This window comes from Naegleria fowleri (genome assembly GCF_008403515.1).
Source record: "Naegleria fowleri strain ATCC 30894 chromosome Unknown tig19, whole genome shotgun sequence".
NCBI lineage: Eukaryota > Heterolobosea > Eutetramitea > Acrasida > Naegleriidae > Naegleria > Naegleria fowleri.
In genome coordinates, this window is record NW_025407951.1 from 419945 (window position 1) to 446425 (window position 26481).

The 26481-nt window shown below is 36.8% G+C and overlaps 11 protein-coding genes across 11 annotated transcripts; 5 read left to right on the top strand and 6 right to left on the bottom strand.

Moving 5' to 3' along the window:
* Positions 1-24: 24 nt before the first annotated feature.
* On the bottom strand, positions 25-2975 carry FDP41_013554 (uncharacterized protein; the record flags this gene model as incomplete). Its single annotated transcript, XM_044704197.1, has 2 exons — positions 25-2416; positions 2545-2975. 2 exons carry the CDS (start codon positions 2973-2975, stop codon positions 25-27), a joined length of 2823 nt encoding a protein of 940 aa, XP_044565053.1.
* Positions 2976-3310: 335 nt separating this feature from the next.
* FDP41_013555 (uncharacterized protein) lies at positions 3311-3829 on the top strand (the record flags this gene model as incomplete). Its single annotated transcript, XM_044704198.1, has 1 exon — positions 3311-3829. One exon carries the CDS (start codon positions 3311-3313, stop codon positions 3827-3829), a length of 519 nt encoding a protein of 172 aa, XP_044565054.1.
* Positions 3830-3886: 57 nt separating this feature from the next.
* Positions 3887-7609, top strand: FDP41_013556 (uncharacterized protein; the record flags this gene model as incomplete). Its single annotated transcript, XM_044704199.1, has 4 exons — positions 3887-5098; positions 5164-5777; positions 6010-6077; positions 6156-7609. 4 exons carry the CDS (start codon positions 3887-3889, stop codon positions 7607-7609), a joined length of 3348 nt encoding a protein of 1115 aa, XP_044565055.1.
* Positions 7610-7623: 14 nt separating this feature from the next.
* Positions 7624-9147, bottom strand: FDP41_013557 (uncharacterized protein; the record flags this gene model as incomplete). The annotated part of the gene is made up of 1 exon (XM_044704200.1): positions 7624-9147. The coding sequence occupies one exon, from the start codon at positions 9145-9147 to the stop codon at positions 7624-7626; it is 1524 nt and encodes a 507-aa protein (XP_044565056.1).
* Positions 9148-10001: 854 nt separating this feature from the next.
* FDP41_013558 (uncharacterized protein) lies at positions 10002-11738 on the top strand (the record flags this gene model as incomplete). The annotated part of the gene is made up of 3 exons (XM_044704201.1): positions 10002-10308; positions 10397-10533; positions 10605-11738. 3 exons carry the CDS (start codon positions 10002-10004, stop codon positions 11736-11738), a joined length of 1578 nt encoding a protein of 525 aa, XP_044565057.1.
* A 191-nt stretch (positions 11739-11929) lies between these two features.
* On the bottom strand, positions 11930-16331 carry FDP41_013559 (uncharacterized protein; the record flags this gene model as incomplete). Its single annotated transcript, XM_044704202.1, has 4 exons — positions 11930-12150; positions 12338-15512; positions 15607-15720; positions 15822-16331. The coding sequence occupies 4 exons, from the start codon at positions 16329-16331 to the stop codon at positions 11930-11932; spliced, it is 4020 nt and encodes a 1339-aa protein (XP_044565058.1).
* Positions 16332-17181: 850 nt separating this feature from the next.
* Positions 17182-18540, bottom strand: FDP41_013560 (uncharacterized protein; the record flags this gene model as incomplete). The annotated part of the gene is made up of 4 exons (XM_044704204.1): positions 17182-17540; positions 17649-17730; positions 17876-18293; positions 18455-18540. 4 exons carry the CDS (start codon positions 18538-18540, stop codon positions 17182-17184), a joined length of 945 nt encoding a protein of 314 aa, XP_044565059.1.
* Positions 18541-18699: 159 nt separating this feature from the next.
* On the top strand, positions 18700-20145 carry FDP41_013561 (uncharacterized protein; the record flags this gene model as incomplete). The annotated part of the gene is made up of 1 exon (XM_044704205.1): positions 18700-20145. One exon carries the CDS (start codon positions 18700-18702, stop codon positions 20143-20145), a length of 1446 nt encoding a protein of 481 aa, XP_044565060.1.
* A 12-nt stretch (positions 20146-20157) lies between these two features.
* FDP41_013562 (uncharacterized protein) lies at positions 20158-23121 on the bottom strand (the record flags this gene model as incomplete). Its single annotated transcript, XM_044704206.1, has 2 exons — positions 20158-22199; positions 22278-23121. 2 exons carry the CDS (start codon positions 23119-23121, stop codon positions 20158-20160), a joined length of 2886 nt encoding a protein of 961 aa, XP_044565061.1.
* A 125-nt stretch (positions 23122-23246) lies between these two features.
* Positions 23247-24295, bottom strand: FDP41_013563 (uncharacterized protein; the record flags this gene model as incomplete). Its single annotated transcript, XM_044704207.1, has 3 exons — positions 23247-23509; positions 23607-23998; positions 24081-24295. The coding sequence occupies 3 exons, from the start codon at positions 24293-24295 to the stop codon at positions 23247-23249; spliced, it is 870 nt and encodes a 289-aa protein (XP_044565062.1).
* A 212-nt stretch (positions 24296-24507) lies between these two features.
* On the top strand, positions 24508-26192 carry FDP41_013564 (uncharacterized protein; the record flags this gene model as incomplete). Its single annotated transcript, XM_044704208.1, has 2 exons — positions 24508-25090; positions 25156-26192. The coding sequence occupies 2 exons, from the start codon at positions 24508-24510 to the stop codon at positions 26190-26192; spliced, it is 1620 nt and encodes a 539-aa protein (XP_044565063.1).
* Positions 26193-26481: the final 289 nt, after the last annotated feature.

Genomic DNA, 26481 nt, shown 5'->3' on the forward strand with positions numbered 1-26481 from the left:
AGATGGATTGAATTTTACCATTTATTACATGGTGAATCGTCCTGTGTGCCTTCTATCCATGGACAGAGTGGAGTCTTCTCCTAACATGTTCAATATTTGAGAACGTGCTTGTTGGACCGATTCCTCAGTTGTTCCTTCAATAGAGAGATATAGTTTTCGTTCACCTTGTTTTGGACGTGACTCTGGAGGGACAAAAGTACCTTTCACATGGATCTTTGTGTTTGTAAAATGTTGAACACTATGCAGAGAGTCCTTTTTGAGTAATTCCATTCTGATTGGTCGAGGCCAATCATTGATTTCAACCTCCGTTCTGAAAAGACCTCCAATATTAACAACACTTTGTAGCATCTTTTGAGCCATTTGTTTTTCTTTTTGCTTCTCTGAGAGAGACGTATGAACGGTGAGAGCAGCAGCAAAGAGCTGAGCACGTTGAATTGCCTTTTCTTCCTCAGTAATTGCATCATTCTTGTCAATGTCCTTATAAACAGCTTCAGCTGCTTTAGTTGCCTTATCGACAACTGTCTCTTCTTTCTTTGCTTTTTTCTTTTGACTCGACTTTTCTTGTTGTTTCTTGATCTCATCTTCAGTTGGTAAATCAATTTGATCAATAATGGTCTCATCATTGTTGGAAACAGCATACGAAAGAGCAAGATGTTTCTTTTCTTCGAGTTTCTTATTTTCTTCATGAATATCAAATTTAAATCCACTTCCAACAAATCCAGACACCACATTCGATTTTTTCTTTTCTTGCACAAGTCCAAGATTTCTTTTCGTTGTATAATTCTCAGCAAGTTTCACAAGTTCATCTGGAACTGGGTTATTCGATTGTTTGAGAGCTTTGATGAGATCGGCAGCATACTTTTCATCTGAGGCTGAGATGAATGTATAGGCAACTCCTTTTCTACCTGCTCTACCTGTCCTTCCCACTCGGTGTACATAGTCCTCATAGTGATCAGGACAATGATAATTTACAACGAGACGAATACTTGGAACATCAAGTCCACGAGCACAAATACTTGTTCCGATCATGATACTGTATTTTTGAGATTTGAAATCGGATATGGTGCAATCTCGTTCAATTTGATCCATTCCTCCATGCAGAGTACAAATACAATCCTTATAGCCAGCTAGAGCCAAATCCCTAAACAAATCTCCTGCACTGTTTTGAGAGTCTACAAAGATGAGAATACTTGAATTGGGTTTGTTATATTTGCCAAGTAATTCCAACAATCTTAAAAATTTGGTAGAATCATCGTTATAAATCTCTACGTATTGCTTTACATTTTCACATGCTACTGATCTTCCCCCAACAATAATTTCAATCGAATTTTTCATTACTTTTTTAGCAAGAGCTTCCAATTGACGAGGGAATGTAGCACTGAACATGACTAGTTGTCTGTCAGGTCTGATATTGTTCAAAATTTTCATTACTTGTGGTCCAAAACCCAAATCAAACATTCGATCAGCTTCATCCAAAACCACAAATGATGCACGTGTTAGGTTCGTAACTTTGCCTCTGTTGGCGCAAAGTAAATCGATTAATCTTCCTGGTGTACAAACTACAATATGGGCGCCATTTTTCAACAAGGCAATTTGTTCGGCAATTCCTGCACCTCCATAAACACAAGCTGTTTTTAACTGAAGAGGTTCAGCGAATTTAACCAATTCATCATGAATTTGTATCGCAAGTTCTCTTGTTGGAGCCATCACAATACCAATGGGTCCATCTCCAAATTTTAGAGGAGGTTGATCCAAAACATGTCTTAACATTGGTAATACAAATGCCAAAGTCTTTCCACTTCCTGTTTTAGCAATACCAATCACATTTCTTCCGCTCATGATACAAGGAAGAGCTTGAGACTGAATTGCAAAAGGCTTTGTATATCCAAGTGAATCAATTACCCCTAAAATCACATCATTCAATCCACACTGGGTCCATGATTTTACAGGAGGAGGAATGTCATGTCCATGAACTTTAATATTTCCCATCTCTTTTCTGAGTTCATTGATTTCTGTTTCATTCATTGAGCTCAGTTCTTTAGGGACAATAAAAAAGTTTTTACGAATGGGTATGTAATCAATTTGTGAATGATCCACAGGTTTTAAATCTTTTTTGGACTGTTTTTGAAGATCCGACATTCCATCAAATCCTTTTTCAATAGTGTCCTCCTTCGTTATGAAATAGCTGTCGATATCTACGTCGAGATCCTCAGAAAATAAGACTTGTCCTTTTTGGGTTCTATTTTCAGTAGAATACTCCGTGTTGTTGCTATTACTTAACGTACCGTTGTCAGACACTGAATGCTTCTGTTGTTGCTGTAAATTGTTATGAATAGTGGACATGTATTTTTCAAATTCATCCTCCTCCTCTTCCATTGTGGTATTCGTTGGAACCTTCTCGTCGTCATCAAGGAAGCTAAGAGAAGTGGAAGATTTTGACAATGTGCCATTGACATCATCATCCTCCATGATTGCAGTGAGTAACGAATTATTTGTTGATTGAAGATGTTTGGATTTTGTTGTTGAATTAAACTTGAGAGATACACCCGATTTTTTTTGAGTGTTTCCACAGATGATGCTAAAGGCTTTGTCGGCACCTTGTTGGTGGCATCTTCGTTGGGAGTTGTTGTTACAACTTTTTGTTTCTTTTCTTCTTCCAGTTTTTGAAGTGCCCCCATTTCCTTCTTCTTTTTCCAAGCCTCCAATCGTGCTTTCTTTTTTTCCATTTCGCTGGCGGCGTCTGTTGATGGTGGTGTCGACGTGTTGTTTGTTTTTACTGTTGTGTTCGGAGTCGGAACAATAGCTTCATCGAATTTTCGTTTCAATTCTGGACGTTGGTCCGTGATAGACTGCCTGTTATTACGTGAATCATGTGGTGGTGTTTGTGTTTCAAATTGATGATGATTAGAAACTTGTCTACTTCCCTCTCGATTTGTGGTATTGTGGTTCAAGGAAGACAGATGTTGTGGATGCATTTTTTTTGGTGTGTATTTGTTAAAAATAGCTACTAGCGTTGAAATTACCTCAGTTCTCATCGTAGCCTCAATAATCATCATTCATAATTCGAAGGCAAAATAATTGGCGCACACATTGTAGATGTTCGTTATACCAATAAAGTCTTTAGATTGATTACTGCTGAAACGTAGGTAAGGACATTTTAATTTTTAAACCATCACCCGCCAAAGCTTACAGATTTATCGCCACCTATCCGTTACTCGTTAAATTCAAAACCAAAAAAAACATCATCGTTTGAATATCAAGCCCGCTCTCTATTAATACACCCCTTCTTCTTCACAAAATGAATATCAACATGACTAATAACTGGACCAAACTCCGACGATATCTGGCAGGAAAACCTTCAAAGACTGGTATGGAGGCTGAAACGTTACCCACCCGAAAAACTCCCATCGAATGTACTCTTGGTAAAATGATGATTCGTATGAACTCAGAAACGGGAGGACTTGAATACATGGGAGAGATAAATCAAGGGGAATTTATCAAACTTGACCACACAGATTTAAAAAATATTAAGGACCGAATGGAAGAATTGGAACAAGAAAATAGATTATTGAAATTGAGGAATGAAATTTTATTGGATTTACTTTCTTCAACGACACTTGATGCAAAATACATGGAACAAACTCTTTTAAAGATAAAGAATGAAGGAATTCCAAAGCTTTCAGACAAACAAATATCAGAAGAAAAACATAAAACAAAAAAAGAAAAGAAAAAGGTGCAAGAAACAAAACAAGAAATTAGTGATGTAAAGAAGGTTGTTTCTCGGCGAAAACAATCGATCGATAAATCCTCTGCATTGTTGGTAGAGTAGCAATAAATACCAACCTGTTTCCCTCACGTCACTCATCAATTTCCATCCAACAAAAAAATGGGGAACGTTGTCCTCAAATCGCGGGCCAACTCCAAAACGTTTGGTGATGATGGAGAGGATGCAGATATTCATTCTCCGTCAAAGTCTACAAAGAAAACACCAAGTAGTGGTAGTAATCAACCCTCTCCCTCCGCCACAACTGCAGCTATTGCCACTACCACCACCACCAACAACAACAATCATTCATCGTCTTTGTCGGAAAATGCATTTTCCTCTCCTCCTAGTACCACCAATCCACAACAACAACAACAACATTCTCCCACAAGTGCCACCATCACCACCCACTCGATCCCTCATTCCAATCATTCTCCTTCAAAAATATATATTGTTTCTCAATCTGTTCCTGTAACAACGTCTGCTGTGGCCAACAACAACAGTTCACTCCTCCTCCCCACATCATCATCATCATCAACATTCTCCTCCTCTACAATTCTCAATTTGGCCAATGAAACATTTTCTGATATTGAGGCTTGGAATGAAGTTTCCGATGAATACAAGGAAGGAATTTATACCTTGTATTGTAAAATTAAAAAACGATATCAACAGGCCAATAATGCACCCAATGATTTATCCATGAGAAAACATGCCATTCGAATTGGATCTCCACAACACTTTTATCGATATTTCAATGTACAGTTAAAAGCAGTGAAAGAAATGATTTATAATGAATATGTGGAAGAATGTCGAGCCAATAAGAAGAAAGATGATGTTCTCAAGTTCTCTTCTCCACAAGAATCTCAACCAATAGTTCAATCCTCCCATCCTTCCATGTACCATACTACTACTACTACTACTTGTCACCAGGACAATGATGAGAATGAAGATGATTACAATAATGGTGATCATGACAATGATGATAATGAAGAGTCCGACACCACTCTCAGTGTTCTTTCAATCGATGAATATTTTGCACAACAAAACGAAGGTCACAAAATTATTTTCAAAAAACCTCTCAAAGTCAAATTAATCATTTCAGATTTAAATCAACCAAAATTAGCAAGCAAAATGGCTAGCACTGTGAATAGTTTTGTCAATGTATTTAGTCAATTTGGGTGGGTCCATACAGCATTTACTATTTCAAATTTAAAATTCGATTGGGTCAAATCAGAATATTGTGAAACATCGGATGTGAAAGGAACTTCTTGTTTATTGGCTATTACAGTGAAGGAAATTTATGACATGAATGAATTAGAAGATTGTTTGAAAATTGTAAGTCATATGAAATGTTGTTGTTGTTGACTTTCACTTTTCTTGAATTCATATCACTTGAATAGCTCTCAGAAGAAGTTTCTCGTTGGAATCGTGAATATTCCTATGGAAGTATCAGTAATGATAGAAAATTACAAAAAAAGATTGCCAATTGTCAAGATTTTACAATATTCATGCTTCGAAAAATTGGTGTGAAAGATTTTAAATTTGAAAATACATCCATTGGTGATTATTTAGAAACTATTTTCAATAAGGGATTAACAGATGTCATGTTTACTACAAATAAGGAATTTAGAGACAAGTATAACTCTCTTTTTAAAGAACACCCCTCTAAGAATTATAGAATGATTGAAAAGAAACACACCTTTCAAACACACAAAGATTTGGATTTATTTGTTAAGGATTTAATTGATGTGGATCCTTCTTTTGAAAACTCTGAAGAATATCAATTATTGAAAGCCTTTGATCGAGGATTTTGGTTGAAATATAGAAGATCATGTGGTGCCATGTTAGGTGATTCCAATTACGATGAATTAATTAAGAATGAACCATTACAAATAGAAGATGAAGATGGAATGCTTGTATTGAAATGTCCATTTGGAGATCCCAATGAAAGTTATTCATTATTGGCACAACCCATGTATACTGCGAGTAGTGTGAGTAGTGGATACAGAAGGAGGTGAGGTATACCTCCATCGAAGTTGATCAAAGATTGTTAATTCGTGCTCATCTATGAACAACAACAACATTTATTTGAAAACAATCAAATTTATAAAAAAATACAACTCCACACTCACACGCGTGTGTTTTAACCGATTGTGTGTTGGTTTAATTTTTTGAACCATTATTGTTACTCGTTCCTATTGAATGTGATGGAGAATGTCGCTTCCACATCGGAATGGTGGAAACAGCAATCAGACGAACATTTTTATACCTCCCATGAACACCTCCTCTCCCAATAGATTTATTCCCCCAACGAGTAAGTACTCACCATGATGGCATTAAATTGATCACTAAATTATTATCCATCAATCATCACCATGACAAACAACTATAGTGAACAATGCTAATAGACTTCCCGTAAACACTGTTCAAGGATTATTTCAACATTTTACTCCGGGTACGTTTGCATCACCAGTTTTCCGTCCTCCTCCCCAATATCAAGCACAACAAGCAACAAGAACTCATCCCATTTCTCCAATTCCTTCTTCTTCCCCAATTTTGAATCAACGCTCACCTACTTTACTCACAAATCCTAATAACAGTTTGACGCATCGGAGAACAGTTGATGATGACGGACAAAGTAGTAGTGGATTTTCTTCACATTCTTCTCTCTCATGTAATAGTAATATTCACAACATAACTGATGTGCATAACGGTATTTTGAACAATGAAATTCGAAATCTTATTACACTGCCAACTCTTTCATCAACAACAATTGGATCACTGCCAATAACATCACCTGTCACTAGTCCATCTTCAAGTAAAACATTTCTCAATCATGTCAACACGCCAACTGAACAATCAAAACTTGATCCATTAGTTTGCAGATCAGAATGTCCATTAATATTCTATCGTATTATTGTACTTGTAAATAACAAGCTTTCGATATTTGAGGAGGTTATCAATATAATTGAAACTCCAATGGATATCTACAACGAAGAAATTGATGGTTTTGAGAAAGGTGAAAAAATTGATAATGAGGATGAAATAATTGCAAATTTAAGAAAATTGAACTCCAATCATTTGAAATTCTCTGACATTACAAATATTTATGATCGAATTATTTTACCTTACATCAAAATTCAAAAAAAACATATTGGCGAGGCTGAAGAGATGGCACTTTGGTTAGGATATAAAACAAAAATTAAGCGTCTCGTGAAGTTAATCTTACCATTTGTACATCAGGATATTCATTTAACCGTTCTACTATTGAGCGTATTATTCAAACAAACATTTAACGTGAAATATTTAAAATTTATTGGTGATTATTTGAAATATTGCTATGATATTAACCACGGAGAAACTCGACTCTATTTAATTGAGCTCTACAAAAATGTGAAAACCAATTTACTCTACCATTTCTTTAATTATATCGACACACATGTGAAGTGTCGACAAGATAACTTATTTTTGGCATATCCAAAATTCATTTCCAAGTATATCGATGTGCTTGTTTCTTTCGGATACCTTTCTAACTGTATTGATATGATCTTTGACTTCTTTTCAGTGTGCTGCTCCTTTGATTATGCATTGTGTATTAACAAAACATTTGATCACATAACGAAAATGCTACAAGTTTGTGAAAGAGAAGAATTGCCACACGATGTGACTGCGCATTACATCAAGCTGCTGGTAACCTCTCTAAGTTTGTTTACACAAAATCATAGAGCGGGTTCCTTTGTGTTTGAATATGTTTCTGCCTTAATGAAATTCAGAAAGGCATGTCAACGAAAATCCGATAACTTGTATCAACTGGTTTATAAAGAAACAGATCCCACCTTGACTTGATCAATACGAAACCACTAGTATTTCTTTTTGAAAATGTTCTTCCACGAGTAACTTGTTGGTCTCTTTCGCACCTCTTGTTTAGATTCTCCATCATTAGAAAGCTGCTGTGTTTGAGTGGGAACGCTTATTTGCAACTCCTCTGTGTTGGTAATTTCTGGTTTGATGACAAATCCTGTGTTCTTTTCATGTTGAGAAATAATGACACCAATACTTTGACTTCTTCTCTTATCGTTAATTGTTGGTGCGCTGGAGGAGGCTGGGCTTGAAGTTGGAATTTTTCTTGCTGTTGAGTGAGTACTTGATGTTGAATTCGACCGAGCTCTAAATAAATCACTCACTTTTTTCACAGAATCGAAAATTCTACTTGCTCTCTTGTTGCCAGTATCAAGATTTGGAGAGCTACTGCAACTCATGCTTTGCCTCGATGATGAAGAAGAAATAGTAATGCTGGATCGCCGAGAATTTCTTCCATTTTCTGAGCCACTTGATGGTTTAGACAAGAGAGAGCTTGGTTTTGATAGTAATTTCAAATCCTCAAGACATGAGAGTACATTTTCTCCTGTCAAACATGAACATTCATGGAATGAGACACCATTCATCATTCTTTGATGTGACACGATATTACTTTCAGTGACTACTCTCTCCTCTTCAAGGTCTGTTTTCACTCCAATCGCCATGGATGGCTTCATGATTACATTATTCCTTTGAAGTATTGGACCAAAAAGAGATGGACTATGTGGAGAGCATGACAACCGAAAGTTCTCCATATGTTCGCTGTAATCATCATCATCGTTTGAGCTCATTAGATTCAATATTTGCTCATAATAATATTTGACAGATTCAAATGAGGTCATGTTTGTGACATCATAGACATAGATAATCACATGTGCAATCTTAATAATGTTCTTAAAAGATACATCATTCTCAAAGACACTTCTACTTCTCACCTCTGTATCCGAATGAGAGAAAATGAAAAAGTTCAATTTTAACTTTTCCGAACCACTAACATCCAACTCCTTGACATAATCAGGACAAGAAACATCCAACAAATCTCCTTTTGAAATTGTTCGTGCATGAAAAGGGTGATTCAAAGAGGAACTTGAATTCTTCTCAGCTGACCCCCCTACAATAGAAGAATTCACCCTAGAGTGATGGGCCGAGATGTCATGATCGCACCAAGATTCAACGCTCTCTTCATCCTCAGCAGCACTGTTGTCATTGTCGTAGAGACTTCTTGGCGCCAATGATGAAGGATTGTGATAGCCATTCACCATATAGGAAATCAAACTTTTCTTTCCAGTGTTGTTTGTACCACATACGCACACATTGACATTCAATGAAGAAGAAGAAGAAGGAACATGTAATTGATGAGAAGGAGTTGTTGTTGTTGTTGTTGTTGTTGATAATAAATCAGAGTGAGAGGAAAATGATGCTGTTGCTCCTTGTCCGAGCAACATGGATGGAATCATCATTCCTAGTAAACTACTTCGGCGCTTTTTGAGAGGATAGTTTTGTGATTCTTCTTTCGTCTCGAACATTTGGAAAGTATATGTTCTAATACAGTTTATACACTAATGAATCTACAGGCAATTCTTTACAATAAGAAGGGATGTTATACACTTAGTGGAAGATGGGTTGTACAACAACAACAACTAGTTGTAGCAGTAGTATACGACGAGAAGAATATGTTGTTATGTACAGAAATGATATTATATACACTTGAGTCGATCACGTTCTTCTTCAACAACAAGTCTGTAAGGAGTGATGGTTCTGTAACAACGTCAAAACGATGAGGCTCAAAGATGATGGTTGTAGTAAAAGACTTGTCGAATGGCAACCAGAGAGAAAGAGAATGGCAATGCTGTTTTTTAAAATTGGTGAGTAGCTATGATCAGCATGGTACACTCTCATGCTACATCATCATGATGTCGAAAGTCAAGAAGATTCTCTGCATCATCAAGTGGATGATGAGAGATAGCGCCACTCTCGGTGGTGCTTGAATGTGAGACTTTTCTGTATAGACTCCCTTTAGTAAAACAAATTCCAACTTTTTCAAAAAGAAGGAAGAAGCTTCTTATTGTGAAATGACAGACTGACTGCGCAAAATAGGATTTAGTGTTGGCTCTTCGAGGTGTGATTTCTCAAAAAGGAAACGATTGTCTCTCTGCAATAAAAACTTGTGTTGGAAATCATTCAAATCGTACACATTCATTAATTGTATCAAATACACAAAGAACAATCATAATGCGACACAATGTTCCACTTTGCCCCTTTTTCAACTACTATCCAAGCATAAGATCATCATCATTCGAGAGAGGCGCAATAGGCTCAACAACTAGAGTTTCTTCAATTCTTCTTTGTGGAGTTGAGTTCTTTCTCTCATTGTAAAAAAATGAAACTCCGAATCACTGACTCCAGAACAGAATCATCATCCTTCGCTTACCTCCTAATAGTAGCCTTCATCAGCATCGCCTACCTAGTGGTGGTTGCTCAAGATTTGGAGGCTCTTCCCATTTCAATTCAAAAGTCATTCATTCAACAACAAATGAAAAACACCAATGGTGGTGCCTTCTTGCCTGTCGGAATCAAGGCTAGTGTTCAACAAAGAGCATTGAATTACATGGCCCAACAATTAATGCCGTTAATTCAAAAACAATTGAATGCCCCTATTGCTGTTCCGGATGTACAGGGTGAAGTTGGTAAGTGGTCTTTAATCATCTTTTAACAACATGATCGATACAATTTTATTGTAACAATATATTACCAAATATGTCTTTGTGTTCAAAGAGACTCCCATTGGACATGTCACATACCAACTGAGTAGCATCACTTTGAGTAGACTTGGATTATCAACACCTTCCATTCAAGTCAATCCTCAAGGATTGGGTGTTACCATTAGCTCAGCAACAGCACACATGAATTGTGTAAGTAGAATGACAGGAACTTGCAAAGAGTGACACTGTGACGTTTTTGTAATTCCAAATTCTTTGAATAGAATTGGCATTATAGAGAAAATTCATGGCCTCATATTAGTGACAGTGGATCTGCTGATGCAGATATTACCATTGCCATTACATTTAATGTTCAAGTTGTGATTCAAGATTCTACTCATTTCAATATTGTACTTTCTGGATTCAATGCAAGATTCACAAACTTTAATTTATCATTACATGGAGGTGCATCATGGCTCTATAACATCTTTTTAAATAACTTTAAAAACTCTATTGAACAAGCTGCACAAAATGCTATTAACACCCAAGTGGCATCAGCTGTGAATAATGTCTTGAGTAATACATTGTCAACATTGAATTTACAAATTCCAATTCTTTCCTATGGCGTACTTTTTGATTCCACATTACAAATTGTGAGTTATACCCCTTCCACTTACATGACAATTGGAACTGCAGGAAGATGTTTTATTAAGGGACAACAACCATATCCAGGACAACCCTCGTACATGCCAAATTCACTTGGTAATGATGTCATGATAGAAATGTTTGTCAGTGACTATACTTTGAATTCTGCTGGATTTGCATTTACTCAAGCCGGAATTTTTAATTATTTATTAACACAACACACATTACCTTCTGCTATTTCTTGGATGTTCAACACCACCAATCTTCAATTCTTTATTCCTGCTTTATATAACAAGTATCCAAATAGGGAATTACAAGTAGATTTCATAGTACCAACAGCACCAGTTTTTACAATTTCACCAAAGGGTGTTGAGGTTTCCTTGATTGCTCAAGCCATTTTCCAAGTGATACTTCCAACTGGACCAGTGAATGCATTTGCTCTCAATTTGAACGCTCTCTTGGATTGGGAAGTGCAAATTGTTGCAAATAATTTGACAGGTTCGTTGCAGTATAAGAGTGCAAATGTGACATTGGCTTATAGCACCATTGGGAATTTGGATGTTTCATTAATTTCATCGATTGTAAATCTATTATTCCAATATGGTATTGTGCCTATTGGCAATATTTTGGCCCAACGAGGATTTCCATTACCAACTGTTGAGGGATTGACTTTGCAAAATCCAACGGTTTCTTATCAGACGGGTTTCATTGCTGTGCGATCGAACTTTGTATTTGTTCCTCCTTCAAGCAGTAGTGTTTCAAAACAACAGTAAAGAGTAGATCATGTGCTTACCTTGTTGTTTCAAGAATTTTTTGACGTGTTGGAAATAAGGTCAGACGTGGGAATATTCGGAAGATTTTGGAGGGCTGGTGGAACAAGTGAATTGACAATTTCAGTCATCATTAGACGAACGTCAGTCTGTTGTTGCAAACAACCAGGAATTTAATACATCTTGTTAACATGTCATTTCACATCTTCCTCTTTTGGAACATCTTCTATTTTCATGTAATCATCTTCATCCCCATTCTCAGCCTCAATTTGAAGCAACACATGAGCAGGAATAAAACTCTTGTACAATTCTTTAAGACGTTGAAGCTCAACAATTTTATGCCATGTTGATGCAATGGAACGAGAGAAAATCATTGCAATAGTAATTGAAAGAGAAGTGACAAAAACAGAACTGGCTATATATGCGACCATTACCAACAATTCTAGATGTTACAGCGTTGAAGCAAAGGGAGACAAACGAAAAGGTTAAACAATTTATGCTCTTATTGTTGTTTTGATGGAGTTGTTGTTGTTTATTTTGTAAATTTGAATACTACAGTAAACTAATTCAAATTTAACTAAAACTACAGTAAAATTAGAAACCTTCAGCCAATTCCACATTCACATGTTGAGCAGCAGTAATTTCTTTGGCAGCAGCCGCAGCAGCCTTCTTCTTCATAAAGACAATGACAGAGACAATGGTGGCTGTCACACCAGCAGCTCCTCCAATCACAATCAAAGGAACAATCACACCTGCTGCAATGACACCACCATTTCCTCCTCCTCCACCTCCATCTGTATTACGTTGTGAAGAGGGAACAGGGCTTGGTTTTGGACGCACTTGAATAGAGACAACAGCAGAAGATGGAACTCGGTCTGAAATCTTCACAGAAGTCGTAACATCGGTCAATGCAACATAAGCCTTCAGAGAACCAGTACTAGAGAAAGATGGAGCTATGAATTGTACACTAGTGGTTGCTGAGGATGGAATCACATCATAGGTCTTATTGGAAGACACTTGTCCATTAAATTCAAAATCGAATGAAAATCTCACTGTTTTGCCCATATAAGTGTCTGCAAAAGTTGTATGATTCAGTGTGAGAGTGAGTGTGGTAGAGGCTTCATTCACATAAGCAGTGGTACTATTGAATTGCAGTGCAATGGCTGAAGCAGGAACATAATACAGAGAGCAATCGGAATAAAGGTATCCAGAGGTGCAACGACAAGTGTCAGGTGCGTCACAGGAACCATGTGCACTACAGACACCAGTGACGTCTGCAAGAATACCAAAACACTTTGGAAGACATGTTGCTCCACCATAGCTTGAATTACGGCATGTACATTGATCTGGTAAGAGACATGCACCATTTCCATTACAAACAGAAACATCATTGGAGAACTTTCCATAACATGAAGTGATTTCACAATTACTTCCAGTCCATTTAGAATTACATTGACACTTGTTGTAGGTTGCACAAGTACCATTCTTGTAGTTACACACAAAAGCACTATCTGAAGCAATACCATTACAAGTAGTGTACTCACAATTTGCGCCATAGTATCCCAAATTACATTGACACTTGTTCACATCAATGCATTGACCATTTCCACTACACACAGAAGGATCTTGTCCTGAAATTCCTGAACACTTGACAATATCGCACTTGGATCCAGTATAGTTGGCATTACATTGACAAGTATCAACACCAATGCAAGTACCATTTCCACTACAGACACTTGAGTTCACTTGAGAAATTTCATAACACTTGTAGTTTTCACATTGATTACCATCATATTTTGCAGGATCACAAATACAATTGTCCTTACTGACACAGCTACCTCTTCCAGAACAAACTTGACTTGAATTTCCATATATTCCATAACAGATTGGAATACTACAATCATCACCTGTGTATCCATTATTACAGGAACATGGTCCAGGTGTGGTACAAGTACCATTCTTGTAATTACAAACATCAGGTGCAGTGGACAATTTTCCAACACACATGGGTACATCACAATTAGAGCCATACCATCCATTATTACAGACACAATAATTCACAAAAGCACAAGTACCATGTGCACTGCAGACACTCGAGTCATTAAAGTTTTTGCCATTACATTTCCAAAATTGGCAAACATTACCATAAAAGCTACTGTTACAGAGACACAAATCCCAGTCAATACAAGTACCATTTCCACTACACACACCAGAGGCATTCTTTGCCATTCCATAACAAACAGGATCAAGAGGTGAACACCTTTCTGGTAATGTACAAATACCACGAGAATTATTACAAACTCTAGTGTCATTGGCTAAATAACCTCCACAAATTGGGTATTGACAATTATTGGTAGGTCCATAACCGGTATTGCAAGTACAGTTGTTATAATCGGAGCAAACACCATGTCCATAACAAACATCGACAAAATTGTCAGAAGCAATTCCATTACAACTCGTTTTTTCACAATTTGCTCCGTAGTAATTGGTTCTGCAATTACAAGTATCTGGCGATGTGCAAGTTCCTCTTCCACTGCATACAGTTGTGGTTTGATTTGCAGCAATACCAAAACATTTGGGTATAGAACAATTAGCTCCTCCCCAGTAAGAGTTACAGACACAAGTATCAACTCCAATACAAGTACCATTTCCACTGCAGACACTTGTTGAATTCTGTAAAATTCCAAAACATTTAGGAATGGAACAATTGGATCCACCCCAATTCGCTGAACATACGCAAGTATCGACATTGTTACAGGAGCCATGTCCACTACACACTCCAGGAGCACCTTGTAAAATTCCAAAACATTTGGGTAAAGAACAATTAGAGCCACCCCAATTTGAAGTACAATTACAGGTATCCACTCCATTACAAGTACCATGTCCACTACACACTCCAGGTGCACCTTTCAAAATTCCAAAACATTTGGGTATAGAACAATTAGCGCCACCCCAATTCGAATTGCAAACACAAGTGTCAACTCCAGTGCAAGTACCATTTCCACTGCAGACAGTTGAGGTTTCGTTTTGTAAAATTCCAAAACATTTAGGAATGGAACAATTAGCTCCTCCCCAGTAAGAGTTACAGACACAAGTATCGAGATTATTACAAGTGCCATTTCCATTACACACATCCGATGAGTTTTGTAAAATTCCAAAACATTTAGGAATGGAACAATTGGAACCAAACCAACCAGAATGGCAAGCACAAGTATCGACATCATTGCAGGATCCATGCCCACTACAGACACCTGGTGATCCTTGTAAAATTCCAAAACATTTGGGAATGGAACAGTCGGATCCACCCCAATTCGAATTGCAGGCACAAATGTCAACACCATTGCAGGATCCATGACCATTACAAACAGTTGAGGTTTCGTTTTGTAAAATTCCAAAACATTTGGGAATGGAACAATTGGATCCACCCCAATTCGTTGAACATACACAAATGTCAACACCATTGCAAGATCCATGTCCACTACATACTCCACTTGCTCCTTGTGCAATACCAAAACAAGTGGGTACACAAATGAGAGAATTGCTAGCTCTATAATATCCTGTTAAACAGTCACAATAAGGTGCATTTAAAGACTCTGTGTTGGAATCGCATGTAGGTGATGCCTTGTAAATGATTGTTCCTTCCCCAAAATAAATGTCTCCAGAGGAGGCATTCACAAAGATGCCACCCAAAGTTCCTGAGATGGCAATACCAAGATTAATCTCAGTTCCATCATTACCCACACGTTTGATCGCGCCATTGGTATCCGTATAGTAAATCTGAGATATTCACAGTAGTATCATTTAGTTCGATTAAGGTAGTAAGTAGTATTGGGTTGATTCACAATATATCAAGTGTTGCAAGTACACTTACATATCCGTTGAAATAAGAAAGGAATATTGGGGTTGCACTTGATACCAATGTTGAAACAGTGGAATTAGAGTTGATGAACTTTTTAATGGAACTGGAGCCATCCGTAAAATAATACTGTTGAAGAATGGATAATGATTAGATATTGAAAGTGCATGATGATGATGATGATGATGAATCAGATCAAATTCTTTTGATTTCTCAACAACAATACTTACAGTGTCAGTATTAGCGTCATAAATCACACTGTTACCATTATTAATGGTATCCAAAGAAATTGCAGTCATCGTGGCGGTAGTGGCACCATCGGATCTGCTGAGAGAACTACCTTTGCCGTACACAGCCTTGAAACCATCACGTGTCAAGGCGAAAAGGTTGGAGTTCCCACCGGTGCCGAAAAAAGTGGACGAGGTAGTACCGTCATACTTGTAAATGGTTTTTCCATTAACGTAGTACACAAAACCATTGTCATAGGATGCAAACTTTGGTTGAGCTCCAACAGAGATTGTTGTGATCGTTTGGGGAGGTGATCCAGTGAGGTCAATTTTCAAAAGATTATTACCGGCACCTAATGCTGTCGTGTAAAGAAATTGGGAACCATCGTAAGTGAATTGACCAAAAGCACTGGTACATGATGAGCAAGCACTTGTGAAGGCACTTTTCGTGTAGCTCATACCATAAACCAAATGATCATTGCTATTGTTTGTTGTCAACAATAACAAGGACATTGATAACAGAGCAAGTATTGGTGCAAACAACAAGACTTGCAAGAAGGAACGTGTGAATGCCATCATGCTTGCTTGAGTAGTGACGACAACAGTGTGAGTGCTCTGAGTGCGTGTTGATGATGAAATCTTGAAGTGAAATATTCTGTTGTTTGCGATGATGATAAGTGGGGGTAATGGGTGTTCAGGAGTGCAGGTACGAATCACACGCCAGTTCAAGAGAGAGGAAGAGCTCTTGGAAGGAACGAATCACTACTGAGGTGGTGGTGTGAAAAATTTGGTTTTTTTGAGGAGTGTCAATGACAAGTGTGGCGTGTGCACACGCTCGAGTTCGGAAGTGTGATTGTTTTGTTTGCCTGTGCCAACAAAGTAACGATTTTCCTTTGCAATATTGAAAGATGAGCAATCGAACATATGATAGCCCCAATTAGATGATGGACTGTTTGGCAAACCAAGAAGGCGAACAACAATTTTGAAACTGATGGTTCGTGTCTACAGGTTGGCCAACCTACACAGTTTACAACCATCAGAGGGTTTGTGGGTTTGTGAACAGGGTTGACCAACGAACCAACGACCAATTGTTATCTTACAGAAAGGCCCGCTGTAAAGGAAAGGATTTAAAAAAGAGCGGGCGATACAGAATTCCAGATTTCTCAAGAGAGATATCGGTTATAAAAAACCCTCTTCAAAATGGCTATTTTGATATCAAAAATTTCAAGTTGAAAATTGTAATGATAAGCACAACACTTTTTATTCGAATGCAGCGCCACAATAGCTATTAACGTTGAGGGTGAGTGTCAATATAAATCTCATCATTTTGTTCAGATCAATGGTGAATGGACTAATAAATCAATTACCAAAGAGGGAGATCCCAAAATGTAACAGGATCACAAGTTCTGACAGTCTTTTCCTTTTGCAAATCATTAATTGCTTCCATTTCTTCAGAATCAAGTTCAAAATCAAATACTTTTCCATTTTCAATAATTCTTTGCTCATTGGTGGATTTTGGAATGACCACACATCCTCTTTGAATATTCCATCTGAGTAAAATTTGTGCAGGAGTTTTGTTGTGCTTTTCAGCAATTTCCTTAATTTTGGAATGGTGAGCAGGAGAACCTTCATACATGTGACCGAGAGGACTATAAGCCACCAATGCAATGTCCTTTTGTCCTTTGATTAAATTATTTTGTGCAAGGAAAGGATGACATTCGACTGTAGTGTGGAGAGAGATGAATGTGCAATAGAGATCATAGTGCAGTGTGGGAAGCATTGAATGAATTCATGAATGATTCAACATGTGCACACACACAAACTACATACCTTGATTACATGCTGGTTTGATCTTTGCATAAGTCAAAAGGTCATAAATAAGTCCAAGATCAAAGTTGGAAACACCAATGGACTAGTGATGATTCGATGGTTGGTATGTGATTTTGTCCACACATTCAAATAAAGTGTGAACAAAATGATGCAATATGAGGAAAGAATGAAACACAAACATTCACAAACATCCACCTCTGAGAGATCAAACACATCCATTCACTTACCTTCACCAATCCATCTTGAACAAGTTTTTCCATTTCTTCCCATGTCTCTCTCAAAGGAACAGAAGCTATTCTAATTTTTCCATTTTCATCTTTTGGAAAACAATTTTCATCTTTTTGAATGTCATCTCCAACATAGGCAAATGGTAATGGCCAATGAATCAAATACATATCAAGATAATCCAATTTTAAATCCTTGAGTGTTTGAAGACAAGCCTTTCGAACATGTTCTTTTGCATGGAAAGTATTCCACAATTTGGATGTAACGTAAATGTCTTCTCTCTTGAATTTATGTTCTTGGTTGATGAGTGCATCCAAAGTGTTACCAATTTCCTTCTCATTTCTATAAATGGCTGCAGCATCAATGTGTCTATAGCCATTCTCTAGAGCAGTTCGGATGGCGTGTTCAGCTTCTCCAGGTCTTTAAAAGTTGTGTCATTGTGGATGACGCGATGATGGTATAGGATGGTGTGAACACACGACAGTGTATGTACATGAATGAATATATATAATTTACAAATTATGATTGAAGGTACATGAAAGTAATCGCTGCTTCCAACAGATGATGAATCGAGTACGTACTTGGTAAGCCATGTTCCGAGTCCAAGCAATGGCATTGTGGTACCATTGTTCAGAGTGATGAATGTCTTGTTGTTGTTGTTGATCATGGTGTGTGTGTGTGTGTGAATTTTTTGAATGTGGTGATGATGATTAGAACGCCCGTGATGCGAGGCAGCACAATTCATCAACTCCGATGAGTTCGAAATGGACTTGAATTTCGTCTTCGGGTGTCTCGACTGTTTTTGGGTTTTGTTCAACCATTAAAAATGCATCATCATCAGCCAAACAATCCGAATAGCAATTCATTCGTATTTCCGAGAGAAGACAATAGAAAGAAAAATTCCATCAAAACTCTCAGCGAAATATCTTACACCAATCGAAAGCAGCATCGAATTGACATTCAAAGACAGTCCTACAAGAACAAAAAGAATGAATTACTAAATCAATTAAAAAGAAAAAAGGAAACTGATCATGGCACAAGTAACGGACTCGAACTCGATCTGTCTGTCGGAAACATTGGAGTTTATCTTGAACAATTATCCTCTTTATCCAATAATTTGTCTCAAAAATTGAGTGCCATCAAGCAGTGCCGAATGATTCTTTCTAAATGCTCTTCAGAAACGTTGAATGATATTTTGAATGAATATCCTCAGTTAGTTCATGTATTTCATCATCATCTTACGAGCAAATATTCAGAATTACAATTAGAATCTGCATGGTGTATTACAAATATTGCAGCTGTTAGAGATGATTGTGTGGCTTTTTGTATCTCAACCTTAGTTCAAATAATTTCTAACTCTTTTATTGACATTGTTTTGCAAGAACAATGTATTTGGGCTCTTGGTAATATTGCTCTCGGAGTTCATGAAGGGAATATTCTTCTTTCCACTGTGATTGTGCAAAACGGAGCTATTCCATATTTAGCCAACATTATTAGGGCTTGCAGAGTCAATGAAGTCGTCAAAACAACACTGTGGTGTGCCTCTAACATAATCAAGAATGAATTATTACATTTGCATACACAAAGTGAGCCACAACAATTAATTTGGAACTCGTTGGGAAATTTATATGAACCAATCATCTACTTGTTGTTGAAAAGACAAGCAACAGATGTGGAAATCATTTATGAACTTCTTTTTGTTTTAACTTATTTAACAGCCATCCCTGTACAATTTAGTGATGAATCTCACTCAAAGAATTTTCTTTCTCAAATGGCACAGATTTGTGTTAAATATCTCAAACTACAGAATTGTGCATTTAATGTGCCAATAGTTCGATTACTTGGAAATTTGTTCAGCCAGGTTAACCTTTTTTCACTTTTGGATCAGACATTTGCATTTGAGCTCATGAATTTGCTCATTTCGTTGAAAGACAAGAACAAAGAATGGTGCTACATGATGAGTAACATCAGTTCATTTGAAGAAATCAACGAAATACTTGTACAAAATTACTCTCTCATTGAGGTAATGAATCACATTATTGCGCAAGATGCATCCTCTAATGATAAGGAACTGCTTCGAGAAGCAACAATTGCACTCATCAACCTTGTTACAGCCAACCAAAACAAACACCTAACAATACCAATTGCACAGCTTATTGCAAAACAGATTGCACCCAATTTTATCGATGACGATTCTGAGCTAAATCAACAATTTAAGTCAATACTGGAACAATTTTGTGGATATGTCTCTGCCCTATTTCCTTGTCTGTAAATGATGCGTTGACTACCAATTCAAAGATTTTGTTTTTAGATAGACCAAATTAGGAATGCAATACAAAGCATCCATATTCTCCATTTCTGCATGAGTGCTCATTCTTAAGGTTACAAGACTGTCAAAACTGACAAGATAGTCAAGAGCTGACTCCCAAATCAGCAATCCATATAGATTCAGCATTACTAAACGTTTTGCGAACTTTGCCTCTGATAAAATCTTTAAACATTTAGAACAGCCATCATCTCGTTGTAACTTTTTGCAATCCATTAAACTTAGATCTGACAAATTTTCCAAATCACAAAGCGGTCTTAAATGCTTTGTTTTGAAGTTATTAATTCCAGAAATATAAAGCACCTCAAGTTTTCTACAATTTTGCAACAATGGTAATGATGAGCCGTCAATTTTGTAGCAATAACTAATTGCCAAATGCTTTAAATTATATCTTAAATAGTTGGAGATTGTCTGTATGGTGATTGATGAGAGAGTTTCACAATGTGACAGGTCTAACCACGAGAGTGAAGCCATTTTTGAAAGAGCCAATCCAATGAGCTGATCGTCAAGTCCCTTCATATTGCAGCTCAAATCTAGTATGGTTACGTTTTGGCAAAAGTTAGCAAATAGCTCAGAAAATAGTTCTCTTTCCCGACCCTCTAACCTTTGGTTGATAAAACTTGCAGTTAAATACAACTTGTCCAGTTTTGGAAAATTTGATTTGAATAAATAAAACCATCCATTATTAAACGATACTTGTTTCAAATGTCTTAAACCTAGCTCACAAATGTTGTCAAAGAATGGTAATACATGTTGTATGATCCAATCTGTGATGTGAGTGCATGAATTAATGTGTAAAATTTGAAGTGTTTTTCGAGAAGAAAGTAGTCCACTGATAGCATCATCTTCAAGGAAAGTATTTGACAAATTTACATCAACCAAATGATGCAAACTCTCCAGAAAATATTTTGTAGAAGGGTCATCCAATAGTTTACAGTATGATAGGTTTAGCTTGGTTAAGTTATTAAATACGAATGAATTGTTATAATTATTCTCAATGGTTTGAATATTGGTATTGGCTGCATTCAAACAGGTTAAATTTGGAAAATGATAAAAGTTTTTCACATCATCTCCCATATATGTACCTGATATTGAAAGAGTCTTCAACTCTATCAAGTTACCACGCCCGAGATATTTTCCAAAACCTTCATCAGTCATTCTCTCATTACCACATACTTCTAAATGTGAAAGTTTTTTGAGAGTTTTCAAAAACTTGAAACTATGATTGGTTAATTGCTTATTTTCTCCTAGATTTAAGTATTCCAAGTTTACAAGACTTTGAATATTTCTAACTCCAGCATCGGAAATTTTCGTTCGTTTTAAATTGAGTTTTTTCAGATTTCTACGAAGTTGTTTTGTTTTGGAACTTTCTGGAAAGTTATCAGATTTTGAAATTTTCCCACAAAGTTGCTCCAAACACTTGTTGGTAAAATTTGAACAACCTTCAAACGACAGTGCAGTCAAATTAGGAAACAACTGAGGTATCAATTTAAAGGCGTCTGTAAAAATTTCATGAATGTTGGACATGTTCAAAGAGGTTAAAGTTCTCGAAAGAGGATATGGAGTAATCACTTGAATGGAGCCATCTTTACGCTTTTTCGTTGATCCACCTGAACTTGTCGATCCACTAACACTTTTAGTTCCATTACTCTTTTTTTCATCTTTTCCATGGTTGCTCTCGTTGGAAGAACTTCTTTTACTATCATTTCCTGGTTTGCTCGAGGATGCCACTTGTTTCTTCTTCTTCTTTTTTGGTTTTCGATTTGGATTTTGTTGATCAAAAACAAATGTCACTGTTTTCTTTTCGGTGGAAACAACAATTGGTGGTGGAGTAGAATCGTCATTCATCTCTTCATCATCTTCATTGGTTGGAGATTGTTCTTCATAGTCGCTTTGAGTGAAGTCCTCCATGTCATTCGCCAGTGTTGTTATTTCGTCATCATCAAAATTGTTTGAATTTTCAAGAGAAGGTGAAGGACATGGAATGATGTGTTTTTTACCTTATCAAAGTGTATGTATATATTCGCACATCACAACAACATTGACGACATGCAAACAACTACATGTACGACGCTTACCTTTACAAAAATAGAGACTTTGGTTGGTCAAAAGGCAATGTGATAAATTCAAGGTTTCGAGAGGAAGTTCTCTCAATAACAACATCCATTCATCCTTCACACGTCCGTTCAATGATAAATTCAAACAATTAAAACCCGTATATCTCATTTTGATTAAGAATGGTAATGTAATTTGTTTTGAGTTACACAAATCATTAATGATGGATTGAGAAGTTAACTGGGGAATTGGATACACTTCATCATCCATATCATGATGATTGTTGAAAGCATTAAGAGCAGAGAATAGAGCATTGTTGTTGATGAAAAACTCGACTGGTGAGGGTTTGTTTGTGTTGCCATTGGCTGAGAGGGAATTGCTTCGTTGTCTGGACGGTATTTTGAAATTCTTGCCCGTAATTGATGATGAATTGGGAGAAGTGGCAGTTGTTGTTGTTGTTGGTGATGAGAGAGGATTAGCAAATTTACATTCTAATTTCTCAAGATATTCATTATAAAAGTATGTCTTCTCGAGACCTTCTCCTATTTGTGGTACACCTTTTGGTACTTTAGAAAAGTGGTGAATGTTTTGTACAATGTATTGTATGCACAATGATTTGAGAGAGGGATGAGATTGATTATCACCTCCAGTAGGTCTTCCGATTGTTGTTGTTGTTGTTGATTCATGTTTTATCGAGTCATTGTTGTCATGATTCATCGTGTTTGCACAAGAGATGGTTGTTGTTGTTGTTGGATTGGATGAAGAACAATCGGTAATTAAAATACCTCCGGCATCATCACGAGCAGCAGAATACAAGCAGTTATTGTTATCCACTTGCTGGCCTGCTCCGCGAGAAGACGCAAACATCAAAAAAAGATATTTTTTGATAGGTGGCATTGCAGAGTTGAGGTAGAGCCTCGAAAATAAAGAAATGAGTAAGATGGAATTAAAAACATTTCTTTTATTAAGGCATTAATTGTTCAAATATCAAGCTACAGTTCGTCACAAAACCATGAATCATCTATAGCTGCATCGTTTTTATGCTTTAATTTAAGGACTGTTTTGTCTTGTATCATGTTTTGCATGGCCTTTTCAAATTGTGAGTTTTTCCTTAACATTTTCTTCTGCTTTGAGATTTTGTTTTTTCCTGCTGGTGCATCATCCTCTTCTTCTATTTTCTTCAAGAGCACTTGCAGCGAACAAGTGATCTCTTGAACGTTGTTCGAAAGAGTTTTAATGACTTGTGCCTGAGCATCTAACGTCTGCGACAAACCAGAGAATAAGTTCATCATAACGCCATGGTTCTCCGAAGCTTTCCTATTGGTTGGTAACCTATTTTTTCTTGTACTTACTATTTTGCATGACTTCCAAATGACGCTCTTCATTAACAGAGGTCAATTCTTGGTGCCAAACATCAATTTCATTCACTTTTTTCAGCATGTTGTTGAGATGACAAGAAATTTCTTCCTGTCCTTGGTTACTTTGTTTTTCAAGAGCCTGTATCTGCGATTCAATATTATTTAGTTTTGTTTGAAACCATTCTTTCTCAATGAGAATAGTGGTGCTTGAAGGTTGTTTCGATTTCATCAAGAAATTGTCCAAAGTGGTTGACTGGGAGTTGGAACTGTAACTTCCTTGATCTTGACCATTGGTATTCAATGGTATTAAACATTGAGGCATGATCAATAGATCCTTCTGAGAGGTTGATTGGGAAGACTTTTTGTTGTCGGTGATTGATTTTCCTCTAATGATATCATTCAGCTGCACAACATGTTTCTTTCCCTGACTAATCACATTGTTGAGAGTAACTGAAAAGAATCACGTACCTTCCGTTTAGACATTGTTGGGATTTACTCAACTGAGGAGAAGAGGTAGGTTTGGACATAGATAAAGAGGAACATTTGGCCAAGAAAGTTGTTGCTTGAGAATTGAAAGAAGTCTGTTGAGGTTGTTGCAAGCCTATGCTTAAGGAAGTCTGATTGGACCCAAACATGGTGAAGTTGCCTTCCAGCTGAGAAGAAGAAATTTGGGAATGAGACATTTTTTATGTTGTTTGAGGTGGTTAAAATGCAAAAGCCTCATCATGCATCATGTATTTGTTCCTTAAAGAACACGATAAAAATGGGTGACGACGACTTGCCATCAGACCTTGACCTTGGTCGTGTCAATCAAAAAAATACAAAATCAATCATAAAGGAAATTCACTGTCTTTTGTTGCCCATCATTCATACAACAACTTGAACCAACAAGAATATGGTCAACTTCATCACTAAATCCCGTATGGGAGAGGGTGATCATAATTTTCTTGTGGGAGGAGAGTCATCAAACCAACCCGAACCAGAGGCCTTCGACAAACAAATCCGAAAGGAATTTCGGGTTGATGATTGTATTGTGGCAGAATTTGAAGTTGGATCACTTTTGTCAAAATCTAATTTATTTATTTGTAAAGACCGAATCCTCAACAAGAAACCAAAACTGAATATTTCATACAAAGATATTTCATCGTTAAAATGTGTCAAGAAAAAGGTGACATTTATTTATGGCACTGATAATGAGCAAGTGATTTTGAAATGTAAGAGTATCGAATCCTCAACTTCAATATACAATTTGGTGAAAGAGTTGTATCACATTCAAGTTGGAAAGGTCTTAGAGACAATTGAATTAGGAGAAAAGAACTCACAACTTCAAAATGAAACAATGCCTCCAAGAGCTTCCACCAATGAAGAGAATAAGAATGACTCAGATAACAAGAAGCCTGCAACTGGAGGAATTGTTGCTCAAATGTTAGGGAAAACCACTATGGACTTTAAGGTTTTAATACTTGATCAACATGATTGTAAGTATTGTGTTTTTTGGTGTTCATGCAAGTGTCACCTCTTCCTTTGTGTCAAACATTCTTAGATAGAGAAACAACTATGTCACTTCAAAAACAGTCATTTGCATACAGTTCGCATGAATTCAAATTTTCAGAAATTACTCAATTCTCAATTTCGATTTTACCTTTTCATTTGCAAATCAAACTAGATGACAATCCAAAAATGAAATCAATTACATTATTTTGTAGAGACTATATATCATTTGCTAAAACTCTTAAAAAGAAACATCCCACATTGGAAATTAATTTTTCTCCTAATTGCAGGGCAAGCAAAATTAAAGGAGGTTGGTGTAACGATGTTGCCATTTTAGGAGGATCAGAGTCAGGTTCTGGTCAGCCACCTGTAATTATGATGTTAAAACCCACTGCAGGATCAGCTCACAAGAAAGTGTCATCAATGGTATCTCCTCTTGCTGAAGCAGAAAAGAAATTGGATGATTTCACAACAAGTGATAAGGCAGTGGATCAACAGCCAAAAGAGAAAACAACATCAAACAAAATAGATTTGGGAGAAGTTAAAACAGCTCCTCCGCATTTGAGAAGTAGATCTGTATTTACACCAAACTTTTCTCCTTCAACAGCCACACTGAGACCAATTACATCTGTCAAACAATTGAGTGACAAGATTGAAAGCTCACCAATTGTTACTGGAAATACATTCAAAGGATCTCCAACCATTGTTGCGACTCCTGAAAAATCTGTAAAGTCATCACAAGAACCAAAAGCAATTTCTGATGTTATGACTCCAAGTAGTTCATCCAACACAACCGAACCAACGAACGAGGAGGGTAAAATGGTTCATTTAAATATCGGAAGAGCAAAGCAAGCAAAAAGAGCACCAAGAAAGGCTCCAAGCAAAGACAAGAATGCATTGTTTGAAAAATTAGAAGATGCTTCAAAGGAGCGAGTGATTGTGGTTGGTTCTGAAAAGTCTTCAGAGATTTCTGCTTCTACTTCCTCAGTGCTTGTTGATTTGGACCAAATTACCACACACAGACAGAGGAAATCAACAGTCTCCTCTGAGAAGGATGAAAACGCTGCTGAAGAAATGTACACCGTGTAGCTTTTAATTTTCTGAATGATTAAAAAGAAACAAAATTTTAAAAAAATATTTTGCCGCTTTTAGAAGTTTTTTTCGCATGTCCAAGTGTTGAAACAATCATTATTTCATCTTTTTCGCATTGTAGTTAGAATCTCTGTTTTTAGATCGAAATAGTATTTCGTATTATCATTGTTGTTCTCGTTTCAACACTATTTATCTTTCATAATTTGGAAAACTTTTAAATCCTATCGCCATTCATCGTCGCCGCGAAGAAAAAAATTCATCACAGAACCATCCTCATCATCGACTC